The following is a 27,805-nucleotide window of genomic DNA, read 5'->3' as shown; positions in this document are numbered from 1 at the left end:
GCGACAGTAGGTAACAGCTTTAATATAATAAAAAAGTTCAAATTAATTGGTAAACTACTTTGTAGAAATATTTCAGAAAAAAATTGGTTGTTTTTTCCACTACTAACACTACACTCATCAGCTTATGAAACTATTCGATGAAATATATAAAACCGGATATAAAAAATGAAAACATTTTTCACTTATTACTAGATGTTTCATTTAACATCATAGAATTTTTATATAAAGAAATATATGACTCAAAGGAACCGGATACCAAATACTTTGATGTCTGTAAAACAGAGCAAAATTTCAACAGTTTAATTTAATTTTGATAAAAGAAAAATAAATATTGATTTTTTTGAAAGATAAAATCAATAATGTATGCAAAACCGCAACAGTATAAAACTAACCGTTATTTTGATGAAAACAAAAGAATAATTTTTAAGTTTTTAACCAAAAATATACTCTTATTACAAATTAAGTTGCTATTAACTTAAGTAATGACTTTAAAAAATAAGTTTGTAAATTGAATTTTTATCAAGAAATATAAATTACTAGAACAAAAACAAGCTGTAATTTTTAACATTTTTCAATTTAAAATAATTTTTTTTTACTTCTATTATAAACAATTAATGTAGTACAAGATAATTTTGCGTATACTTATCTAAAAAAGTTTATTGCCAACTGGAACAATAGCAAGCTATACTTTAAAACGTTTTTTTTTGGTGAATAAAATAATTATTTTTTTTAATCAATAATAAATGTTACACTTTATAACTAATAAAAAACAAGGTAAGATTTTAAAGGTTGCATTTTTATCTAGAAATTTATTATTGCAAACTAGAACAACAAAAAAAGAAAAAAAACTAAAAGTCGAGAAAATAAACTTTGGTTGGTATTTAAAAACATTAATAAACGGAAAAAACAATTTGATAGAAATATGTTAAGTAAATAAATAAATAAATTTTAGTACGATATTTGTGAAGAAACGCTAATTGATTTATTTTGTTTAACTTTATTGTGAATGATAAATGAAAACTTTTGAAAAAAATTCAAATATACAACATATTTTTGTAAAAAATGAATTTTACTTTCTTAAAAACGTCACAAAAAGAACATTAAGATATTAAAATTTTCATAAAACTTTGCACTTTGAATTATCTTTGTTAAATTGCACGTAAAAATAATAAATACATCCTTATTTTGTCTTTGTAGGTAAAACTATTTTTAATTATTTAAATATGGATATATGTGTTGTGTTTGTTGATCTTAAAAAATATTTTAAATAGCTAAAAAATAAAAACTGTATAGAAAAAACTTTTTAACAAATAATAATGCCACGAAAAAGAGATAAAAAGTTTTAAATTAAAGTTTGAAAAACAAAGTAAAACATAGTAAAATTATTAAAAAAGGTAGACAGAACAGAAGACACATCGTAATTTTTGTTGTCTCAACTTACCTAGTTTGTTATGTGGTAGTACTAGATTTAAAAAAAAAACTTTTAAAAATTAATAATAATTTGAATTCAAGTATCTCGTACCAATACTAATACTCAACATTGTACTATTCTGGGACTTATAAAATTTGTACGATAATGTTAACTCCATCCAAAAAAAATCTATATTAATTCTATATTAGGTCATTAGTCACCTTAGAATTTTTTTTTTGTATAAGTTTTTATTAAAAAAAGGTAAACAAAAAGTCTTTATAAGTAATGGAAAATAGTTAAAAAAAACTTGGGAAAACTATTTTAGCTTTGTATAACAACTACCACTATAGCAAATATTGACTATGACGCCATAAGCCATTTTATCAGCAGAAACTCTTTGAACTAAGAAAGACCTACAGAGACCTAAAAAGATCTACCAAGACTGATCAACTAGCTAGGAAAATATTTTTTATCGGTGGCACAAAATTGGAACAAAAATTGAGTTTTAAAAATAATCAGACTGTTCGTTTTTTTATTTCCAACATAAAGACCCTGCTAGAGATTTTTGATAAAAAAATCCATTTTTGATAATTTAAGTTAAAAAGTAGGCAAATAAAGTTGGCAAATAATTTCAAAGTTGTAAAAACCTTGCCAGAACACAACAGCGTTGCTTTTTGTTATCAAAGTAAAATTCTAAAATGTAAATATACCAAGACTAAGGCCCACAAAGGCTAATACTAGTTATTTTAATAACTAAATTGAAAAATATATATAAAAACAATGTTGTTTTTGTGTCCAAGTAAAATTTAAAAAAGTAATTATACTGACTAGGGACCATAAAGACTATTTAAAAAAGAAATATTTCTTTTCTAATTTTATCACGATGTCAAGCACCAAACTTCGACTGTCTGGATGCTGAAATCTCGGTTATACGACAGTGGCGGATTATCGAAAGTCTTGCAAGATTGGCTCATTCCTCTGAATAATCGTTCACCTACACACAACCCCACTTTGCCGCTGTTTAGAAAAAGTATTTTTTGATTTTTTAATGTTTTTTAAGCTTGTTTTTTATTGCAGCTAATAATCAAGTTTATTTTATTATTTAGTGTTCTCAAAATTTTTGAATACATAAAAACATACTGTTATCAACCAATGCATAATCCCACTTTGCCGCTGTTTGTAAAATAATTTGTAAAAGTATTTAACATTCTATTTTTTTATATAAATTAAGAAAAAAAATATATATATAAATTGTGAACAGTTTTTGAAGATCTTAACAACTGCTGCTTTATCAATATATTAAATAAAATGTTTTGTAAAACTAACGCAGCTGTTATCAAAACAAATACAGAAAATAAAAACTCGTAGCCTCTTGAAAACTTTTAAACCACTTCCAGTCTACAGTTTAATCCAATTTAAACAACTTCAAACAAACAAAAACATAAAATGTTCACACCATCATTCCAACATTACCACATTGCCTTAGTTTAAAATGTTTTAATTTATTTTTTCAAACATTTTTTATTTTAGTTTTTCTTTCAGCTAATCAAAAACTATGCTTAACTGTATCTGTTTTACTTTATTTTTAGGTATTAAGAACCACTACTTAACATAAACATTTAACAAAAACAAATTAAAACAACTGTTGTGTTTATTATTATGCTGTCATTCAAAATTCAAAAAAAATTTTATTTTTATTCTATAAAAAGCTCTAGCAAAAAACAATGTAGGGTGTACCAAAGTCAAATTTGTTAAAAACTTTATGAAAAACAAAAACCTGGAGCCTCTTAGAAACTTTCAAACCACTTTTAGTCTACAGTTTAATCCAATTTAAACAACTTTAAACAAACATAAATAATTCCAACATTTTCAACAACCATTTATTTTCACACCATCATACCTGGAGCTGCCGAAGCTGAGCCAGTCCTTGCTTCCTTTCATGAAGAACCTGTTCTCGCCCGTCCACTTGTAAAAACAGTCACGTGGTTTCAAACTGAACAGGAAGTTCTCCCCGTTCCCGTAAAACGTGTCGGATACGCGAGGTTGGCACGAACAAAAAGATCCGAACACCTGGATGGTGGTGGTGTTAAAAATAATTAAATTGTTAAAAAATATTAAGTAAAAATAAATAAATACTGATAAAAACAAAAATGATCCGGATACAAGGGTGAAAAGTTAATAAAATTTCAGCATTATTTTTAATAAACTGAGTAAACTTTTGAACAATCGACATTGATAAACATTAAAATATTTTTTTGTTGTTGTTGTTGTTTTATTTCTTAAATAAGTTAACTTAAACATTAAACTTCAAAAACAAAATTCAATGCGAGTTAAATTTTACTTATTTCATTTTAAAAAATCATCAAACAATTCAAACTTACATTTCCCCTGACATCCTGCAGCACAATCATCATAATATCTATCTTTATAATTATTTTAAAAATTTATATGAAAACTCACATTTCCCCTGACGTCCTGCACCAGCACTACGGTGGCAACCTCGTCCTGATTCGGGTTGAAGGCCTTCATGTTCCTGTACATCTGCTGCAGGGACATGCCGTGCTCGTTCGTGCTGTACGCCAGCTTCCACGGGTAACCCCCCAACCTGGCCGGCAGCTCCTTGCCCAGCTGTTGAATAATGTGAGAGAGTTTAATGTTCGAAAACTAAATGTTCAAAACCACGTTTTATACAATGTAAAGTTTCAAAAAGGGTTTTTAAAGTGTTTTTTAGAATTGTATTTTACGAAATCAATACACTAATTTCCAAGGGTACCCTCCCAACCTTGCCGGTAGCTCCTTGCCTAGCTGTTGAACGAGTTAGAGAGTTTATGAGAGTTTTTTGTGAGAGACATAGCTCGCATTAAAAATAAGAGTTCTCTACTTCTATGTAAGGGTTCTCTTGATTTATCTGGAAGTTGTCTTGTTTTTATGCAGTCTTTTTATAAATATCTTGATGATAGCTTTTTTCGGTAAAAATACATTTATTTGAGTTTAAAGTTTATTTTATCATTAAATGCTGAAAACAGTGAGAAGGACTTAGCTTGAACGAAATTGTATTGCTTTTGGCCGATGTTTTTTTGAAGAAGATCTTGCAGTAATTTTTTCACAACTTAAACACCAAAAAACTTAAAATATAAATCAAAGGACCATGTTCAAAGAAATTAAAGCTTTGCAGATCCAAGCTAAGTCCTTGAACGATTTTATAGTTTACTTATTTCTATTTTACGAGAAGCTATAGGTTTTCAATACTTTTCTTTTTAGCGTTTTAATTTTAACTTTTTTTTATCAAAAAATATCTAAAATTTTACCAACAATAAATTTTATTCGACTGGAGTTGCTACCACACAATTTAGCACTGCATATTAATAACGGTTTTGCTTTATTTGGATGTTGTAAAATGAACAAAACATACTAAAACCACATGCAACTTAAAAAGTGTAGATGAACAAAAAGTTTTAAACATTTACTCCGGAAACTAAACAATAGGGCTTGAGGAAGTGATAATTTTGGAGTATTAAAATGTTTTTATTTAATTACAGTCAGTTAATAATGATATAACAGTTTAAAACTTAAACTAAATTTTAAATTGGGTTTATATTGTTATACAATATGCATTCAGATAAATAAAAATAGTTTCCAAATTTCTTTTGAAATTTGGAAGTTGTTTTTTGCTTTACTTCGCTTCAAGTCATGATTATTTATTTTTTATTAAAAAAAGTTTATCTGTGAAAAAAGTGCACTGAACTAACACTGATTTTTGAGTTCACAATAAATTATTTACCAATTACTAATAAAGTAATAATAAAATATTATATTTTGTTAAGCAAATAGCCTTATTATTTGCAGCACTTTGACTGCACACAATTGATGCTGTTAAATAAAATCAACAAACGTCAATTTAACCAAAAATTCTACAACTACTATTTTTATTTAAAAAAATGTTTATCAAATAAGTTTATAACATAACGTTATACTCTTTAAGGTAAAATAAAGCAAGATTTTACATTTAAGAAAAAGTTAATTACTTCTCAGCAAATTATTCAGAGTTATATAAAAAAATAAATCCAACACAAAAATAACGAAATTAGACTTTAAAAATCAAAAACAAGTGAAACTTAAACAAACACTTAATTAATTTATAAATTTTAAGTTCAGTTATGCACTATAAATAGAAACACAAGGCACGTCTTATGCTGTTGTTTATCATTTCAAACAGTAAAGTCATAAGAGAAATGTTTGTTAACTTGAACACATATCTCATAGATATTGTTGAAAGGTAGGTAACTTTTCTAAATTTATTAAAAAATAAAGATGTGAAAATTAAATATTTTATTTACTACCAGTTTTCGGTAGCAAAAAAATTGCGACTTTTTCGAGTATTAAAAAAAAGTTCCTTAATTCATTATTTAATAAATGAAATATTTTTGATTTTTGAAGCTTGGTTAATATGCGCACACTGGAAATATTTTACTTTCAAGAAAACAAAAATTTCTTAATTCATTATTTAAAATATAATTTTTTATTAATTTTTAAAGCTTGGTTAAAGTGCGCACACCTTAATTTTTACTTTCTATTTTTAATTCTATAACTGAAGTTTCTATGAACAACAGCACAAGACAAATAATTCATAAATGATAAATAAATGATTAATGTTTTCAAATATTGCTACATGTAAATTTAAGTTTGAATACCTCCATCACTTTAATTAAATATTCAAATATTAAAATTTATTATTTTCAAACCTTGGTGAGGGTGTCTGTCGGGCACACCGGAAATATTTTGCTTTCTCCCTCCAATTGCATGGCGTCATAATCGAACTCGCACGCCTCCTCCAACGCTTGTGACGTCACCATGGTGTCGGAAAACGTCACAGACCGCTCCATCGTCGTCGTCGATGACGTCATGGAGCGGATGTGGGAGGAAGTGGCCGACCTTTCCATTTGTGACGTCATGACTGCTTGTTCGTCGTGTTTTCTCTTCACCTTTTGATTTTTTTTTTGTTTTTGAATTTTATTTAGTTATTTATATAATAAATTATTAAATATTTAGTTATTATATAGTAATAACTAAATTATTTGCTGTTAATTTCTTAATTATGTTGTTTTTCATTTTTGGAATTTAATCTTTAAAGTCATTTTTAGTTGTTTAATTAATTTTTATCCTTACTAATCACCTTTTTACTTATTAAGTTTTTTTTATAAACTTTTAAAACAAAAAGTTTTGATCAGTCCAAAAAAATTAAAAATGCAAAATACTTATGATAATTTTTAGAGGAATGCTTTTTTTCTAATTTAGCAACAACAAAAGAACAAATTTTCATAAACAAAGATTTTAATTAGGACATCTAAAAAATTTACTTTCAAAAATATATTTCAAAAAAGATAATTTATTAAAACTAACATCAACTTTGTTCGATAAACTTTAAAAAAAACTTTATAGTCGTACAACAAAAATAATTGATAATTGTATTAACTTGTTATGTTTATAAAACATAACTAGCCACCCGTAGTTATAAGTGACTTATCTTATATTTTTTTAATAAATGCAAGATTTTTAAATTAAATTCTACTAAATGAAGGAGAAGTGTTTTAGCTTTAAAAATGTTTATCAAAAAAAAAACACTTAAATAAAACGTTGCTATTTTATTAAATGATATTACTTTTTTTACAAGCTAACCTCAAAATTTTTATAATTAAAAACAATCAATAAAATAGTCTGATGTTTTGCTTAAAGTGAACTCTTTATAAACAATCATAAATATTTGTCACTGTTAGCCTGTTTCTAACTTTTAGCTATAAAAGAATGCATAAAATATTACAAGCTCTATATAAAAAACCGAGTCTATATTTATAATACTAATTATTTTTGTATGTTTAAATAAATACTACCTATAAAAGACTTACTTTAAAGCACTGCATACACTTGATTAATTGTTTAACGAATTGTATATATTAGCTAAAAACCTAATAAATATAAAGTGTAACTAATATGAAACTTATGTGTTTAATAGACCCACAATTAGTTAACCTAGGAGAGTAATTTATTGTAAGCCTACTCTATAACTTTTAGTTAACTAATTAAAACCATGTTTAACTTAATCTCATTTTAATTATGGTAACTACTATGTAAAATTACTTAATTACTATGAGCAGTTTTTCAATTATTATACTGATTTTTAACAATAAGGAAAATTATAATTTACATTTTTCTTATTTAAATCATTCAAAAAAAAAAGTTTACAATTCATTATGTCCAATAATTTAATTTTTTGAGTTAAAAAGCACTTCATTGTTTAGAAAGCTACTATTTAATACTTACTTGACACAAAGATTGAATTGATAATACAATGAGTTGCTGGCTGTATTAGTCAGTTTATTCAACAATAGACAATACGATTGTATAATGACAAAAATACTTTGAATGCTTATGCAATATGTCCATATTAAAATGTGTTTAAATTGTTGAAAATCAATTACACGATTTGCTTGATTTTTATTTCAAGTTATAAATTGCTTAAATCATTAACTGACTTAAACTTTAATAGTTATTTCTAGTTTAAAACTTACTTTAAAATCACAATTTATTTTCTCAAAAGCTCAATTGTTTTTTTTTAGCTACCCAAGCTTGAAGCAAGCATAACACGTTCAAAACAAACTATTTTCATATTCTAACAATCTTAATTCTTAAATATAAATCAAGTGCATGATCTAAGTAACAAAACATCAACTATATTAGATTTCAACCTGCTTTATGTTATAAGTACTTAATAAAAAAGAAAATATTATAAACAAACAATACCTTCCAATCAGTTTTTATTTGTTCTTCGGTAGTTGAAATTCTTTCGAAATTTATTCCTTCTGTTCGTTGAAAAAAACTTGAAATTTAAAAATCTAAATAATTAGTTAGCAATTTAAAATTACAAGGAATTTATTTTATAACATCTTACCTTTAAAGTATTTTTTTTAGTGATACTATTAATAGATACTTTTTTATTTATTTATTATAAGTTACAATTATTAATAATTATAAATGTTAAGCTTAAATAAAACATTTTATACTGAAACAATTATTTAAAAACATTTAAAAACAGTAAAATCAAACCTTTGGCAAAATCTGAATTTTTTTCAATTGCAAAGAAATGGTCGTCCTCCTGAGATTCGGTTAAAAATGATAATAAGTCGGATGCACTGAAAATTTATTTAATTGAGTTTATTGTCAATTTATTTCAAAATAACTAGATATCAACATTTTTACACGTAAACTTGTTTTATTCTAAAATAATTATTGTCTATCAATGTATATGAGTATGTTTGAAACTAGATATAAAAAAATATTAATCACACTTTATAAGTAGTAAAAAATTGGCAAACTCAAAACTTTATAGAGAATGTTCAACAATTGCTTGTTAACTTGTGTGAATTACTCAAGTTATGTAGATTTGTTTCAACATGTTTGCTTTTTTTATATCTGAATGATAATCAAAGTGTAGAACAATATAAATTTTTAGGTTAAAAAAAAATTCCTTTACTTCAAAATATAAAACTTACCCTATACATATACTGCTGAAATTTTAAGATTTATTTTGCAAATTTCAAAATCTATTTCAAATGTTGTGCTCAAGGTAAATTTATTCAAAGTTTATTTTGTGGTTAGTATTTGCAATAGTATGAACTGAACAGGTAAAAAAACGAAATTCGCTAAATTAAACATTAACCGTTCACAAAATCATTACAAATTTACATAAAAATGTAAACCAAACAAAAGCTTTTAAAATATTTTTTTATTAAAAAACAAATAAATAAAAGAGCATTGTTTACTTTAATATTGTTTACTCTGCAAAACATAAATAGAACCACATTAATACCTATATGTTGACAATGGGCAGAACTTTTATCTTATTTCAGCTAGATATAATGTTTACGTACTAAACTAGTTATAATTTTTACGATTCTTTAAAATTAAAAGAGAACGAAATGTAACAATCAAAGTTTCATAAAACTATTATTATTACCTCATGTATTTTTAAGCAAGCTTGCCTAATTAAGACACCTGATTACTAACATAGTTTTAGCAACAATGACTCACTTATTATCCGATTCAAGTTTGAAGAAAATGTTTTTGCTGCCTTCACAGGAACTTTTTCCATCTGTGAACGTTTCGGAGGAACTTTCGTCGGTCGAATACGTTTTCTTCATCGGTTCCACCAGACCCACGCACAGAAAATTTTCATGTGCACTGAAAAAAAATTGGTTAAAAAAAAAAATTTATAATTTTTTTATAAAATGATATTTTAAAGACATGGATGACTTGTGTGTCATTGTTAAAATAACCATGAGTTAAAAAGGTAGTTATTTTTTAGTTTTTTCCAGGTATTTATTGCGTTTTTTAGTTAACAAAAATTTTACTAAGAACAATTAAATAATAAAGTCTAACATGCTGAGTTTTTTATCACACTAATCTTACTTATTATTAAAAAAAAACAGAATTTTCACTAATTTATAACCAACAACAAATATACAATCTAAAATGCTGATTTTTTTATCATACTAATTAAACCTGATATTTTTCATTAAAAACAGAGTTGTGACTAATTTAGAACCAAACTAACTAGTCAGGGTATCAATAAACTAACCTGAGTTATTCTTACACCCCTTAATGTATTTAGTGTGTACTACTTATGCTTTAAGCTTATAATGAAAAATATGTTTTTTCATACATCATAGATTAGTAGTTTTATAAATTTTTATAAATAAGACCAATATTTTGGCATATGTGTGAGCTAAAATATTTATTTGGTCATTTTAAGGAAAATAATTGTTTAACCATTATGCTCTACTGACACATATTTTGTTAGTCGACTTATTTTTAGAGTCGTATATACAATTTGTTTTTGATACATTCTATTGTGCTGATTTTTAACCTCACATTTAAATTCTGGATTAAACAACAACATTTATCACAGTAATTGATTTTAGATAAAATGTAAGACTGTGGTATGATTTATGACAAATAAAAATTATAATAATCTAACTTTCATAAAAATTTTAAACTAGCCTAATTTTACCTGATTGTTTAAAACTAAAAACTAGAGACAACGTTGTTTCAAATACAAAAAGTCAAAAACAAGCATAACTTTTGTAAATGTATCAAAAAATAATAAAAATAAAAATGTTTCGTTACTTGAGAGAATCTAAAAATACTGATTGCCATCACAAGTCAGATAAAATCATATCCCTCTAAAAAAGACGGCCTCTTTTAAAAAACAACAATCACAAATTTTTCAACAAAAAAAGACCTAATTCCGCCTTAGTAAAGTATAGTAATATAGAAGTAAACTAACTAAAATCCACTGATGAATTCGTGATACAAAGGGTTGAGGTGCATACCCAGCATAATAAGCTTTCAACAAAAAATAAAATTAAACTGATCAAAAAATAAAACTGATTTAATGATTTTGTAATCACAGGTGTTTGTATGTTAAATTACAAAAAAAACTTTCAAAAAAAAATCTAAATCAAACTGAATACAGGTTACAGGAAAGCTGATACTGATTTGATGATTTCATGTTTATGATCGGTGGTGTTTATGCGTTTGTTTACAAACAAACGGTGCAGACAAGCCAATATTTGATTTGTGTGTAAAAAGCATGCAGTTTGGAGAGAAAAAAGTTTTGAAATTAGTTAAATCACTTCAAATGGTCTCTATCTGTTTCGACACATTTGTGTGAGAGGATTATCAGAAATGAGTAATAAATATTAATAAAAATTTATACTGCATACCACATGCACTTTTTGATCGGAGAGAAAAAAAATTGATGAGGTCATTCAAAATGGTTGGTCTCTTAGTCTGTTTCGACATCTTTGTGAAAGAAAAAAAAAGTTTTGAAAAATTAACACTGCTTGCTCGGTTTAAAGCAAAAGCAAACTTAACATGTACAAAATAAAAACAATCAATGGATTTAAACCAACTACAAAAACAACTATTTTTTCAATTAATTGATAGTTTAAAGATTTTTTTTAAGCAGCACTTTAAGAAATAGTAATTACAATCAAAATATATTTTAGAAAACTTAATCACTATCAATCATGATCACCGTGCTAAGTATAATTTTTATAAAAAAATTATAGAACATTCCACCATATCAAAATAAGTTATCAATCAAAACCAAAAAGTTTGTCAAACTAAATTATAAATCATGACAACTTACAATTTCAATACCTTTCTCAAATATTTCAACCTACAGTATTTTGCAAGTTTATAAATACTTCTACTACCAAGTGTTTTGTAAATAATTAAAGTGATTTAAGCTAAAAAAAATAAAAAAATTTAATTAAGACTTTGCTTTGTTAAACTTTTAACTTGAAAAAAGTACAAACGTATACAACCATACTATAGTATATAAAAAACGAAAGATCTCTGGGTCTGTTTTTTTTTTGTTTTAAAAGAGCTGAGACAACTTTTTTGTATGGTTTTTTTTAACCGATTTTATTGCATACTATAGTAGTTATTAATTTATATTCAAAAAAATCTAATAAGTTGTGATAAGCTTTTATTACAAATTTGTTTAAAATCATTTTAATCACATAAAACTACCAAACAAAATAAAAACAAGTTAAAATATCAATTGAACTTTTCGATTAATAAGAAAAGTTTAGAAAATTCACAAATCCAAATTTGATTGAAATTCGCAACTAAGTAAGCAAATAACACATCTGTTTATTTAAGCTTAAGCGTTTTTCAATTAATAATTCAACAATAAGCAGCTAATTCAATATTTTAAAATATTCGAATTAGTTATTAAACTTAATTATGAAATACTGGTTTATCAATTAGAAAACATTTTTTTAAATAATTTCAAATCAAATTACATTTATATTTATCTTTTTTTATTTCAGTTGTTTCTTTTTTTAATGTTAATTTTTGTCTTTTTAATTTTAAATAGAAACTGTAAAATTTAAAAACTGAAAATTGGTTTTAAGAGTTTAGAATTGGGAATTTTTTTAATTCTTCATAACTTGTTAAAGCAGTTAACACATAAATAAGACTTTTTAACTTATTTACAATTTTGAAAATAAATTAAATCGTATTAAATATATAATTAGTTTTTTCAAATAGTCTATAGACCAACATTTTGAAAACTATTTCAATTTTTATATACAAGGTTGTACAAAATTTTTTTTTGTATTTGACAGATTTTTTGAACCTAGTGTAAATTTTATAATTCAATATGTTAAATTGTTTTAAATTTTTCAAATTCAAGGTTGTTCCAGATTTTTTCTAAATTCTTAAGTTCCAGATATTTTCAGGTTCTTCCAGATTTTGGCAACCCTGTTTATATTACAAGTTGACTTTAATAGATGACTATTTAGTTTTCAGTAACTCCAAAAAGTGTCTAAATTCGTTTAGGTACCACCGAAATTTAAAGCAACCCATGTTATAATAATGCTACATTAGAGACAGTGTCGTTTTTAAAAATTTGAAAAGTAGTCGACTGCAGTCACTCTTTAAATTAGAGCTGGTATACTTGCTACTTAGCCTATCGAACTAAATGAAAAAACCAAGTAAAAGAAACAAAAATAAAAAGAAGAAATAAAGAAATACTACCTCAAAACATTGTAGAGTTGTACAGATTTAGAACTTAGTTGAATCAAATACTGAATTACAATTAATATAATTAAATAAATAAAATAAAGGAAAAAAATGGTATAGATTCGAAATGTAATTGAACTAATTACTGAATTACACCTGGTATAATTTCAACCAAGATTATTTAATAAAACAAATTAAGTAAAGTAAATGAAAAAATAAAAGGAATACTAAAGGAAAATATTGTAACATTTGTACAGGTTCGAAACTTGATTGAACTAACTACAGAATTACAAGCTATATAATTTCTTCTAAGGTATATTAAACTATATCAATAAAAAGAGTAAAAAAATAAATTTGTACAGGTTTAAAATGTATTTGAACTAATTACTGAATTATAGAATTATTGAAAATTTGTACAGATTGGAGTTGTATATATGAACTAATTACTGAATTACAACTGATGAAATTGCTACTAAGTATATCAAACGAATTAAATAAAGAAAGAATTTAAAAGAATGAAAATTTGAATAAGATTGAAAATTAAAGAATTTTGTGAAGATTCGAAATGTAGTTGAACTAATTACTGAATTAAAACTGATGTGATTGCTACTTAAAGCTCATTACTTTTTGTCATTTCTTCTTACATTTTCTTCTTTTACAAATTCCCAGCTGTCGTTTGGTATGAGCTGATCTGGAGAGAGGATTTTAAAAAATTACTATTTGCAATTTGAAAATCATTTCTCAGGCAAAATTTTTCAATTTGTTTTGTTGTCGAAGACATAACTACTTTTATGAAGCAAAAACAAATTCTTCTGAAAACCATTGTCTACTTTTATTCATATTGAATTTGCTAGAAAACTTAACTAAAATTATGTGAAATTCATATTGAAAATAAATGTTATACTTAGACTTTTTTTTTGATAATTTTTTTTCCACAAAAACAATTACTGAAGCATTTTTCACAAATTAAATCTTTAATGTCATTACTGATTGCAGAGACACCAGGACCAACCTTTGACGCGCTCGATAAAATGGGCCATGTATGGAAACTGCAGCGTGACTTCAGCGTCTGAATCATCTTCTTCAATATTTTGTTCTTCAACAACTCTTCAAGAAATTGAATATATACAACTGAGAGAAGTTTCAAACTAAACGCTAAAATTGTTCAATAAAAACTTGAAGAAAAACATTACTGGTTTACACATAAACCTGTAATATCTTTCAGGCTTGTTTATAGCCGAACTTTTTTCTCTAATGTTGCTTCAAGAAAAAAAAGTTTTCAACTAACAACCAAAGAAAACATCGGCGAAAGTCTACATAGCCTAAGCCTGGACTTTCGTATGCCGTGAGATAAGCTCAAGTTAACATAGATAAGGGTTTGATCGTCAGACCACAGTCTTTTGGAAGACAATCGAATTGTAATAGTCAACTTGTTAAGTTTGCAAATAAGAAAGTTTTAATTGTGTTTAATCAGTAACTAACTAGTAGTTGTTAGCAAAGCTGAGATGTTTTATCGAAGTCATTCAATAAGCATCATACTGAACCACGCAACCATCAGCAACAGTTGATTATGATATCGAGTTGCACAATACCACATGAAATGTTACTGATGGTCTTGCGGAGATGCATGGTGATTAACAAGTAACTAACTAATTAATTGGTCAGCATATGTTTTTATTAAATTTGAAATATTATAAACTTGTTCATCTGCTATATATATTTTATTGAGTTTCAACTTTTACTGTTATGTTGAAATCCTACTAGTATTGTTTGAAGATTTTCTATCAATAATCTACAAATTATAGTTTACCAAGCAGTTAGTTTCAAACTGACAATAGTAATGAAAGAAGTTTATTGTTTTTCAGTCTAGTAGCATTGAATTAATTTTAATAAAGGCAAGAAAAATACTAAGTAGGCATAAATAAGCTAGTTTAAAACAACTTATGTTAGATACTGTTAAACTTGAACAGTTAAAAAGATATTTTTAGAAATATTACCTATTTTTAAATTGATATAAAACATTAGAAATTTTTGAGCAGTAACTGATCTAGGACTTCAGAAAAAAATGTATTATATATTCATCATTTCAAACGTTTTAAAACAAAACCAAAAAAAATATAGAATCTTACAGTTTAATTAAACTATAACACAAACACATTATATTAAAACAGGTGACAGTAAAACTCAGTGCAAACATTTAACATTTAAACAAAAAACTCCACACAAACAAACTTTTTGTCATCGAACACTTGGAGGCAGTAGATGCTTATGACGTCACTGAAGTCGCACATCATGCCGTATTTGGAAACCCCGTCGCGTTTAGCTGTGACGTCATCGCGCGACGGGTCGAACATCAGGTTGTTGTGGGTCAGCAACAAAGTGCCGCAAACGCTTTCCTGTGGAAAATAATTAAATTATAAGCAGTATAAAAACTACTTGTAACAAATAAGTAATCTGTTTCCTGCAAGTGATAAGCAATAACATCAGGTTTTTCTTTGTTAACATTAAAGTACTGCAAAAGTCTTTCTTTGGAAATATATCGATTCATTTAGTTCTATTGTGTTAATTCTTTAAAATGTACTTGTAATAAAAAAGTAATCCATTCATTAAAAGTAAAATTTATTTATAAAAAAACTTTAAATTAGTTAAAAATTAGACAATAATATTAACAATTAAGTGCCACAAACGTCTTCCTGTGTAAATTTATTCATTGTATTTACTACAAAATTACTTGAAAGTAATTAGTAATCTGTTTATTACATACAAATAAAAATAATTTATAATAATGTCAGTCAATTCTAAGTCAACAATGATGTACCACAAAGGCCTTCCTGTGAAAATGTTCAAGCTTTGCTTTTTTATTAGTTTTATTTTTTAGTCTAGTTTGGTGCTAGAATCTTCTGGCATATAAAAAGTTATCATTGTTATTACAAGATATTATAAACAATTGAAACAATAAAAAAAGATATTTTTGAGGTATACAAATCAATGTAAAAGCGCATAATAATTTTTTGTCAAAGTGGAATTTTAAAAAGATTAAAAAAACTAGCATTAACTACATATCAATTTTCTCCTTTATACTTAAGCAATCCTTTAAAAGTTTTTTTGTTTATTCAAAACAAATTGCAAAACATTTGCATGTAAAAAATATCTCATTTAAATATAGTTAGGTTCTACATAGCAGATTTTTAGATTTAAATAATTTTTCTCAACTCCAATATGCAAACATTCTATGTAATTTAAAAATACATATTAGTACTAATAGAACATTTAAAAATATTGTTTAAAAAGAACCAGTTGAGTAAAAGGGGTCAAGAAAGTTACTAAAACTAAGTTTAATTTTTTCTCTAATAGTACTCGTTTTGTTCATTATTGCATGGATATAAAAAAATAGTATACTTACTTTCCTCCAATATCTTAAAAACTTACATCATCTACTAAACATTTACTAAACATTATTAAGTTAGTTAAAAGTTTTACACCTGAATAAAGTAAGTGTTTATTTTCATACTCTTTAACACTTCAATGTACAACCTTTGAATTAGACAATCCCCACAATTTGAACAAATTTTGTTGATTTTTTTTATTAACTAATTATAACTCAACCCAATAAAAAATATATACCATTGGCATTTTTATTTGTAATCATCTAGGTTTATATAAAACTGTTTCAAAATCACTTACCTCTCTTTGAACTGTAACTTATGACCATAATCTATTTTAATGTAATATTTTAAATGATGTCAAAGCTAACTTATAACATTTTGTAATTTAAAAGAATGATTTTTCAATTTGAATCCCAAGTATATAAAATTTAAACAGTCTTGATTATCTCATGTCACCATTTTGAAATTTATTAGGTATATCTAAACACAAAACAATAGTTTAAAAGAATATCAATAGATTATTCATTTTGTTTTTTATATTTTATTACACAAAGCTTTTCAAAACCATACGAGTTTCATTCTCAAGTGATAAATTTTAAAAGAATTTTGAAAAAAATTTTGTTAAGTGAACAGCTCAAAAAATAACTTTAAATTATGATGTATGAATAAATTAAAAATACAAAAATTAGAGATTTATCACTTAAAAACTAAAGGTACAATTATTAGTAGATTGTTAATAATTTTGTTTTTCCATTTAATGCTACTTGCGTATTTAACTTAGGTCACTCTTCTTCAATCAATATTGATTCCAAGCTGTAGAGTTCGCTTTGCTTACATTGTTTTTAAACTTTAAAGTTTTGAACAATGTCAGAGTTTTGACAGGGTGTGCAATTAAAAAGATGTTCAAATATTGCGCTGTTTTTATCTGTTCCACATTGGTCTGTAATTCGTCGGAATATTTGCCATGATGATGAAAGAGATGCTCTGATCTGCAGAGCAGGTATATTTATAAGTAACATTTGCGTCAAATACTTCCGAGCATTTACTTTTGTTGATGCAGTAGTCAGAAACTTTTTTGCTGGTCTCAGCCGGTTTAATATTAATGTTGTGTTTTTGAAATATGGATGCTATTCGTTTTTGGAATCTTATTGAACAACTACCTACCTAAATTGTTGTGAAATAAGAGTAGTTTTCGGTTTCTGTTTTCTTTTCATTTTTTGTGTTAATATTTTCATTTTGTTTGAATGTTGAATTGTCAATTTTGTGAGCATCAAGAAATTTGTTGATTTTGGACTCTATAAGGTTTTTTGGATACTGATTCTTGAGTAATAAGTTTTTAATTTTTGTAATTTTATCTTTAAAAGCGGTACAATTTGAGCATATATTAAGTGCTCTGTTTAGATAAAAGTTTATTAAACCTTGTTTCCAAGATTTAAAACAAATACTAGTATATAGCATTATTAGACCTGTGTCTGTTGGTTTTCTGTACACATTTGTGTGTAGTTGGTTTGATATTTGTTTTACTTCAGTGTCAAGAAACGGTAGTTTTCCCTCAATCAATCTTTCTAAAGTGAATTCTAAGTTTGGGTGTAGAGTGTTCATTTCATGATAGAAGTTTGTTAGTTCAGTTTGGTTTTGTGTGACTACAAATATATCATCTACATACCTTGTGTAGAATAGAGGTTTTGTTTTTGAATTGGTTTGTAATTGGTAATTTTCTTTTGATGCTACAAACCAATTGGCTAGGATTGGGGCTAATGGGCTGCCCATTGCAACACCGTTTATTTGTTTGTAGACTTTTTCACCATAAAGGAAAATACTTTGGGAGCACAACTGTAAAATCTTTCTTAATATATTTTTAGTAATTTTAGTTTCTTTGAAAATTGATTTGATATTTGTGTCATAATTTGTTGTTAATATGTCTTCAATTACTTCTTTTAGCGGAGCGTGTGTATATAGGCTTTTCATGTCTAAACTAGCAAAAGCATTTGATTTTTTTATATTTAGCTTGGATATTTTGTTAACAAATTCATTTGATGATGAAACGTTATACTTGTCATACAAACAACTTTTTATTTGTTTTTCTAACCATTTAGCTAGATTGTACTCTGGAGTGTTGAAAGCTGATAATACTGGTCTTATTGGATAATTTTCTTTGTGCCTTTTTACTACACCATTCAGATTATTTTTAAAAAATAGATAAAATTGTACTAGACAAAAACCGTTTTGAAGAAATAAAGTATAATCTAAATTCCGTGAACACAAAAGATTGCAAATTAGCCCCATGGATTATACAAGAAAACAAAGTCATTTATTATTGCAGAAATTATATTAAAAACATAATTAACCAAAAAACCTATTACAATATTTATCCACGAGGCTCACAACCAGGCAAATTATATGGTGTAGTAAAAACGCACAAAGAAATTTTGTTCTTGTGTTTATATATTATTTTAACTTGAAATTATTTAAAAAAACTATAATAAAAACAAATTATACAGTACCCTTCTTTTTATTGTACCAACATATGTTTCTGTGTGTTAAGGGCATAGGGGGGTAAACACCCTTTTTTGGTTTTTTATCTTATTTTATATAGTCTTTACTAAGCTACAAGATGCTTTTTACAGATTTTACAAATTCAAAATAATTTTTTAGATATAGCCTGTCAAAGTCGGAGGAAGCAACAGGTTCCCTATGGGAGGCGCAAACTAAAACAACAAAAATAGACTATTTTACTAAAATTCTATCTTCTCCTACGTTTTTTGAGATAACTACATCAAACTTTTAGGAAATGTTCCTTGATATATTTAGAAAATTCTGTCGGAACAGAATTTAAAAAAATTAAAAAATAAAAATTTTAAATAAAAAATAAACAAAAAAAAACAGTTTTTTTTTAGTTTTTTTGTTATAAAAATTTTATTTTTTATTTCTTTTTAAATTCTGTTCCGACAGAATTTTCTAAATATTGCAAGGAACATTTCCTAAAAGTTTGAGGTAGTTATCTCAAAAAACGTAGGAGGAGATAGATTTTTAGTGATTTCTAGTTGTTTGCCATTTTAGTTTGCGCCTCCCATAAAGTTCTTATTGTTGCCTCCGACTTTGACCGGCTATATCTCAAAAACTATTTAAAATTTTTTAAATCTGTAAAAAGCATCTTGTAGCCTAGTAAAAACTATATAAAATAAGGTAAAAAACCAAAAAAGGGTGTTTACCCCCCCTATGCCCTTAACGGATTAAAACACTTCAACTGGGTTCAGTAAAAAAATAAATATTGTAAAGAAAAATAATAGAAACTAAGGTAGGTGTATATGAAAAGTGTTTATTAAAATAAAAATAATTTCTACAAATTTTTAGAGGTTAATGGTTAAGGCCATGAGGGGGTAAACCATGTTTTTTACAAATTGATCTTATTTAAAGAGTTTTTTCTAAGCTTGAAGATGCTTTTTATCGTTTTAAAAATTCAAATTATTTTTTGAGATATGACTAGTCAAATTCGAGCCGCATAATAGGTTCCCTATGGAAAGGGAAAACTAAAACAGCGAAAAAAGACTACTTTATTTAAAATATATCTCTTATATTTTTCAAGCAATCTTCTTCAAACTTTTACAGTCTAATCTTTATACAATAACGAAAAAATGTTACAATTTTTGTAAAATATTTTTTTTGAAAAAAAAACAGTTTTTTTTATAATTTTTGTGATAAAATTTTAATTTTTTTACATTATTAAAATTCTAAAGTAACGTTTTTTCCTTTTAATATAAAGAAAATTTCCTGAAAATTTGAAGAAGAAAAATGAATGAGGAGATAGCTTGTAGTGAATTTTTAACTTTCCAAGAAAATTGATTTCAAAAAAATTGCGGTCATACGTTTATATCTGAAACTTTTTACATAAAATAAAATATCTCAAAAGTTAAATGATATTTTTGAATTCTATAAAAACAGGCTTGTAGTTTGTATTTAAAGTTTTCATATAAAAGCCAAAGTTAATTTTTGTAAAAAAAATGTTGGACCTCCCCCTATGGCCTTAATAATAGGTAAAATAGTTTATATTAAATACAACTGTTATAAAATTATATAATATTTCAATGAACACATGTATACACCTACCTTAGCTTATATTCTTTTTCTTTAAAATAATTATTTTTTACAGAATCCAGTTAAAAAATGTTAATCTGTTAACACACAGAAACATATGCCAGTACAATAAAAAGAAAGATATTGTATAATTTGTTTTTATTATATATTACAGTGAACTTGTTTCTAACAAACACTTAAATTTATACTTTTGAATAGTTAAAATACTACTCATTTTCAAACTTTTTAATTTTTACAAAGCTTTTCAATATCACTTTATACTCTATTAAATAATAAATAAATCTAAAGTAATTCAGTAAGTAAAACTTTTTGAAATAACAATTATGGCAAATACAACTTTCACCAACAATTTTAGATTACACTATTTTCACTTACTTTGTTTTCATTATCAAGGAGCAGCTTAACATTGATCTTGTAGAAATGCTGTTCAAATTTTTCTTCTTCAGCTGTAAAAATTCAAAAATGTATTAAAAATTAACAAAATATAACATTATACTCTTATTGTATTCGATACAGTGCTATGCCCATGCTAACAATTAACTAAACTTCAAATATAAAACTGTAATCTTGTTAACTATTTAATTAAACTAATAGAAAAATAAACAATAATTACACTAGTTTGTATAAAAACAAACCTTCTGTTGAAGTGTACCCCAAGAAACGATCCAAACCAAACAGCCTACTTGTAGCCTCCATTGCTTTTACATAACACAAACTAACTATTAAATTTAAACTAATAAATTCATGTAGTTTATTGTAAATTTTTAATATTAAAATCTAATGTTTTAAATTAGTTTTGTTGAAAAATATGTTGTCATCATGACAAATTAAACTTTTTTTTTTAATGAATTATCAGCAAAAACAACTTTCTCTTAAGGCCAACACACACGCTATACTTTGTTGAGAGAAGCTTTTGTTTGTGAATAAATTTTTGAAAGTCATGGAAAATTATGTATCAGAGTCGCCACTGTTTTTAGATTTTTCCTGGTTTTCAAAAGTACAAACTTTTTTGTTTCTTTTTAGTAAGAACTATCTATAATCTCTATCATTGTAAAGATTCAAATGACAAATGATTTTTTTACATATTCATAAAAAAATAAAAATTTTATAAGTATTAATTATTATAAGATACTGCAATATTAATTTAATTGTGTTTTATAATAAATCATTTATAAGCATTTTTATTTATAATTCAAAGTAGCTTTTTGACTTGCATAGCTTTTTTGAAGTGTTAAATTTTTAACACATAGAAATATATGTTAGTTTAATAAAGAAAAAGTACTGTAAAGATAAGATATTAACTTTTTTTCCCACTTAACTTCCATGCTAGGATCTCTATTAGGAAACAATTAACTATTAGCAAAAAATGTTGAATTTTTAAATTTTGTTATGTATTTTTTACCTAATCTTTTTCTTTAATGTAAAAATGTTCAATAGTCCTTTATTTTCAAAATAGTATCAAATTCTATGTATTTGCCTAAACTTTCAAATTATAGCTTAAATTGCTACCCTAATGTATAAATAACATGTATAGAAAGGTAATAGACAACATAGTAGATATATTAAAGAGTACCAGAAATTGAAAAACAAGTTGGTTATATTTTAAAATTTTGCAATTAATTCATGATTTCAAAATTAATTATTCTTAAAAACTTTTATTTGCAAAAGCTAAAGCTTTTGCTAAATTTTCTTCAAACTAACTTGAACATCAGGGTAAAAAATAATTAATCTAAAAATCTAAAGCTAAACTTTTAATTATTAGAACAGGACTTTTAAAGTAAATTTTGATACTACAGGTTAACTTTTTGACACCACAAATTTAGCTGAATTAAAAAAAAAACTTTTAACAACTGAACTGTTTTAAGTAAACATTATTTACTAATCCTGAAATATTTATTTAGCCAGCTTCTCTTCGTAATTCTGATCTAACAGTTTTTAGTTATAAATTCTTTGGTAATTACCTAGGATTTTTTTACCAAAGTATCTTTTTAGATTAAACATCTAAGCTTAAAAAATTGATTTTTGAACTAAATTTATTATTATTAAAAACATAGAATAAAATATAATTTCAGCTTGATACTGGTGCAACATCCAACAGGCAATTTCCAATTCTTTAATGTGTGTAGTTTTGAGAAAAAGAAGAAATTCAGAATATTTTTCAGTTTTGAAAGTAAAAATATAGTTAAAGTTACTTAGATATACACATACTTAAATAGTTAATAAGTAATAAAAATATCTAATACAGCTCTTAATATTATTTTGAGCAACTCTACCTGCCCCTTTAAAATGAATGCTAAATTAACCCAAAAATAGAATATACATTTTTTAACTGAAAAAAACCTTTTATAGTTTCAAAACAACAAGTAATTATGATACTTAATATAATCATAGGTATTTTAACATGTTATAACAGACAATTTTTTTCACTCTATCAACTTTTGTGATATGTAATAATCACATGTTTAGGATACTAAAAGCTGTTGAAATTTCCAGTTAAAAACTTTCATATTAAAATTTTGATGACCATCTTTGCTTTGAATTAATATACTTAAAGCTTTTCGCAAAATTCATCTTTCATTAAGAGACTAATAACTAAATACCATGCTTTTGTATTTAGTTTTTATTGCAAAAATAAGAATTTAATGCAAATCTTACTATTATTTTTGTTAGTAAACACTGAGTAATGATCAAGCTACTGAGTCCCCTTTACAAAACCTTTTTAGAAACACCATAAAATCTTATAAAGTTTTAGTTTTACAGTCAGGGTTGTTTTTGTTGAAGTTATATGTTTTTGATTAAAAAATAATAAAAACTAGGCATATTGTGTATTCTTCTTTAAAATAAAGTTTTTTTATTCCTTTAAGTAAATTTTTTTTATCAGGAATTATTTTGTTTTATAGAAGAAGTGTGTGTTCAGTATTTTGTTTTTATCACTAGTCAGACAAGCGTATAAACTTTTGGTATAAGTTTTTTATAGTGTTTTACTTTTCTACGAACAACCTAAAAAATTAAATTTTCAGCCTACATTTTTATTTACAAATTGAAATTTTCAGCTTAATTGTTGTTAAAACAGTTACAGTGCTTATTAACTTATCCACCAGACACGTTGGGCAAGATTTTTCTGTAAACATGTCCGGATAACCAAAATTCCGGATAAGTACAAAAATTCAATCTTGTCATATAGTAATATAGCTGCTGCATATTATGCAATGCATAATAAAGTGTTATGGTAAAAACAGTTGCATAGCATTTGTGAGTAGTATAAAATAAGAAAAAAAAAGTTAAATTTTAGATTAACTAATTTATTTTTTTAAAGATAGAAAAACATCAGACTTACTAACCCTCTGCAATTATATACATTTTCTGAGGGTCTAGCAAGTAAAATTCGTCATTTGTAATTCAACCTGCCCTGACTATTTATTTTGAAAAAAGATTAATTTCCGTTTAAGAAAAGTTAAAGATTAACATTATCTTTAAAAATAAAAATTATGTAAACCTATCTCTCTAGATGAAAAATAAAAATTTTAAACAAAGAAAAAAACAGACATAAAGAAAAACTAAAAACTTTGACTAAGTTTAAGTTAATTTAACGGAAACATATCACTCCTAACAAACTAGTTTTTATTGGGAGTTTTATAAAATAAATAAGAATAGACGTTAGTAGAATTTATAAAATCAATTAAAACTTTCATACAGCATGAAAGCTTAAATATTTGTATCATACAAAATGTCAAGTTTAATACACATTCAAAAGTTTTGGAATTTTCTTCTAACCAAAACTGTCCGGATAAGTGAGCGTCCGGATAAGTGAAGTCCGAATAAGTGGATAAGCGAACAAGTGGATAAGCACTGTAACTTATAAAATATCGATTTTATTTTGTAATCTAATTGCCGTTGTAGAACATTATCAAAACTTTTAAATATTCTTAGTTGCAGTGAGTTTTAAACTTATGCATAATCAAAATACTGTTGTTATAAACTGGCTATCTTTTTTTTAACTACAAGTTCAATTTTCTGAGACTTCCTAAAAATATTTTACAGCATTTTAAACAAAACAAAATTTTATGTAATTTTAAATTTCAGTAATGAAAATACTGTTTTAAAGTCTAAAAACAAAACTTAATTTATTATTTTATTTTAGTTCGAACTGTTCCAAACACATAATTACCAGTTTGTATTGACAAATCAAACTACCTTAAAAAAAAATTCACCTGACGGGTCTCCTTGCAACTTTGAGAAAATATTAGTATACAGTAACCTCTCGCTTATTTACGCACATTGTGACAACAGAAAAAGTGAGTAAAGATACGAGAGATTGTAATGATATTAGAGGTACCAAATATACTTACTTTAATGGCTGTTTTTTGATATTGCTTCTAGTTAAAAGCAGACTGGGGACTTTCCCACTTTTGATAATTTGTTTACTTTACTTATAAATATGAAGAGAAAAGAGAAAACTATACATATAACAAAAAAAAGGATTTGAATTTGTATAAAAGAATAATACTTATAGAAAATATTTTACTAATTTTTATAATAAGTAGACTTTATTTTTATGTGACTTATTTGATACTTAACATTTATGTTCTATTCTACTTAGCAAATTCAATTTATAATTAAGCATTTGTTTACAATTAAGAATTTAAACTAAAAAAAAGTCAAATGAAAACTTGTAATATGTGTACTAAAAAAACAATTGAGATTTGTGTTAAGTGTAAGTACTATATTTATTAAGTATCACTGCTACTTTTTGTTAGGAAGTTTCATTAGATTTCTTTTTAGATTTTTTTAGATGCTTTTTCATATATAGGGCTAGAGTGCTGTATTATTTATTTGTGTTATAAACTCTCATTATTTCATTATACTTTCATTATTTAACACAGTCATATTTCTTTCACAATTTTAATTTAATCTTTTATTGTTAACAAAATTTCTGATATACTAAGGTATAACTAAATGTTTATCAATAATTCAATGAACATAAGTTATAAAGTCAAAAGATATATAGAGAGGTGAGTTAGCATTTAAAAAGATGTTTTAAATTAAAAATATACAATAAACCTAACTTGTGCAACATTAAAAAAATTAAAATATTTATTTTTTGAATTTTTTAGAATTCTAAAATGCGTAACTAAAAAGTCCGTAACGTCACGAATACGAGAGGTTACTGTAGTTTCTGATTTAGACTAGGGGAACCCTAGGGTTTCGCGACGCCTCTCAGGGGTTTCGCGAAGCCTTTAGAAGTTTAAAAAAAAAGAAACATAAATCATAAAACTTCAAAAAAAATGGAACACATAAAATGGAAAACATATACAATTATAGCATTCATTGATCTGCTTAGTGTGTATCTAGCGGTAGGACTTTTAAGGGATATTCAATATTAATAGGTGTCCTGGTTACGCAAATTCTTGCAAATTTTTTGGATTTATATTTTTAGTGAAGTCATGAAAATACTGGTATTATCCCTAAAGCAAAGAATGTAGGAGCAATCAAAACAAATTCTAAATGTTTACACAATAAATCTAGATAAAAAATCTTTATTTCTGGAACATTATATTGTTTCAAATTCTGTAAAAATGTTTAAAAAGATGTCTATTAGCTTGATTTAATATTTAATATGTATAAAAGCTTATTTTTTACTTCAAAAATGTAAAGTTAAATTAGGGGTTCCACGGAAAAGTTGAACTTTGGAAAAGGGTTCCGCCACTAGAAAAAGGTTCAGAAGCACTGTTTTACGTAGTATAGTAGCTGATAATAATACACTTTAGGACATTGTCCCGGACAAGAAATTAAGAGGTGTTCGTTGTGTGCGACTCGATAACCGAAAGGTTTTTCGTGCACCAGGTCCCAAGACCAAAAAATTTGAAAGAGTTTTTTTCGACGTTCAATAAGCTATAATACAAAACTGTTCACCACGTAAAAACTCTTTGGTACAAAAAGTGTTCAGATTTTAAGCAATTTGAAAATACAAGCAAAGCCGCATGCAAAATTAAAATAAGTAGTCCAGTTCTAAAATAATTAGTAGTAAAATATAAATATAAACTTGAGTCCTGTTTTTATAGACAGTGTGAAATTTTTGCCTGACATTATGAAGGTATTATGAATAACGAAATATTTTATACATAACAAACTAAAAAGCAAGTATTAATCAAAACTAGTAATTAACTTTGTTAATAACAGAAATACATATTCAATGAAATTTAAATAAACTACGTTTCCAAACAGTTATACTTAAAATAGTTTTGCGAAAATTCAATATCAAATCACACACTAACTATATTGAATTAAACTATTAGCAGACGTTAGCAATTATTTTACAGTTTGATGAAAAAAAATTTGTAAAACTACGCTTTTTCTAAAGTTGTAAAAATAAAAACAATATGTGATTCAGTCTAAAGTTTCAAAAGTTTAAAATGAAACCCTTTGAGCTGTAAAATCATTGTAAAATAGTTTAAAATAGGAAAAAGTAGTCAGGCACTTAGGCTCAACATATTTTTTTGCAATTATTTAAAAAAAATATTAAGTAGTTTACAGTAATAGAAAAAAACTAAAACAACAAACAATGTTTACTGAATTAATCAAAAGTTTAGGTAATTAAAGCTATATAAACTTGGGTAATGTATGTTTATAATGCACAGTGGGCTAAAAACGGGGATCAAGCGGCCATTGACATAAAACTGTTATAAAAAGCACTATAATACAACTTAAAGTTACACTTAGTGTTACAATAAGAATAATGTTTGTTTTTATTTTATAAATGGTTAAAATTTTAATTTCTAATGAAACTTTAAAGAAAGAAACTTAAAAAAAAGAAAATAATAATTGGCTACCTCAAGAGAGTTACATTTACTCTTATTTTAGTTTAAATATGAATGAATTTTCAATACCAAGCCGGGTGAAACTATACTCTAAATACAGTTTTTTTCTAGTTTAAGGCTGATCTTTGTATATCAAAGTTTGTATTATTAATAACGTTACATTTGTACTAGTTTATCAAAAGAAAAAAACCGCAAACATTTTGAACAATAAAAACATTTATTCGTTGCAAAAAAGTGCAAAAAAACAAAATAATTTAGCTTGTGATTAAAAAAAGTACTTTAAATTTACTAAAAAATATAAGTCAAACAGTAAGTTCTTAAAACTTCTTTGAAATTAAGTTTCTAAAATAAATAAAACACTCTATTCAGTAGCACAAAGCATATGTAACAACGTTTCCCATTCTGAACTACACGATGAAATTTTTCCATTTAGCTGCATACACTTTATATGCATAATAATGGTTAAATCTGAATTATAACAAAAGTAAAGTTAGATACAACTTAAA

The 27,805-nt window shown here is 25.5% G+C and overlaps 1 protein-coding gene across 2 annotated transcripts; it reads right to left on the bottom strand.

Annotated features, from left to right (window-relative positions):
* Positions 1-1,148: 1,148 nt before the first annotated feature.
* LOC145843975 (uncharacterized) lies at positions 1,149-21,213 on the bottom strand. 2 transcript variants are annotated; one of them, XM_082951276.1, is made up of 10 exons: positions 21,117-21,213; positions 20,857-20,927; positions 15,233-15,396; positions 9,497-9,646; positions 8,513-8,598; positions 8,210-8,265; positions 6,154-6,393; positions 3,872-4,039; positions 3,312-3,481; positions 1,149-2,428 (listed from the first exon to the last, which is right to left on the bottom strand). In XM_082951276.1, the coding sequence occupies exons 1-10, from the start codon at positions 21,175-21,177 to the stop codon at positions 2,290-2,292; spliced, it is 1,305 nt and encodes a 434-aa protein (XP_082807402.1). In that variant the 5' UTR covers positions 21,178-21,213; the 3' UTR covers positions 1,149-2,289. The 2 variants fall into 2 exon arrangements, with proteins under 2 accessions (XP_082807402.1, XP_082807401.1); XM_082951275.1 differs by having other exon boundaries at positions 1,151-2,428; positions 8,210-8,268.
* Between the last annotated feature and the right edge of the window lie 6,592 nt (positions 21,214-27,805).

Source organism: Thalia democratica, chromosome 9, assembly GCF_965202585.1.
Source record: "Thalia democratica chromosome 9, ktThaDemo2.hap1.1, whole genome shotgun sequence".
Taxonomy (NCBI): Eukaryota; Metazoa; Chordata; class Thaliacea; order Salpida; family Salpidae; genus Thalia; species Thalia democratica.
The sequence above is the reverse complement of the archived record's forward strand: the minus strand, read 5'-3'. Positions and strand labels throughout refer to the sequence as shown.

What these genes read in the sequence shown, in the direction of transcription:
- LOC145843975 (XM_082951275.1), bottom strand. Translation starts at nt 21,177, where the DNA reads ATGGAGGCTACAAGTAGGCTGTTTGGTTTGGATCGTTTCTTGGGGTAC. An exon ending in GGGGTACACTTCAACAGAAG is followed by an intron (nt 20,928 to 21,116) that starts GTTTGTTTTTAT and finishes GAATTTTTACAG; the next exon opens with CTGAAGAAGAAAAATTTGAA. An exon ending in TGCAGGACGTCAGGGGAAAT is followed by an intron (nt 3,482 to 3,871) that starts GTGAGTTTTCAT and finishes ACCACCATCCAG; the next exon opens with GTGTTCGGATCTTTTTGTTC.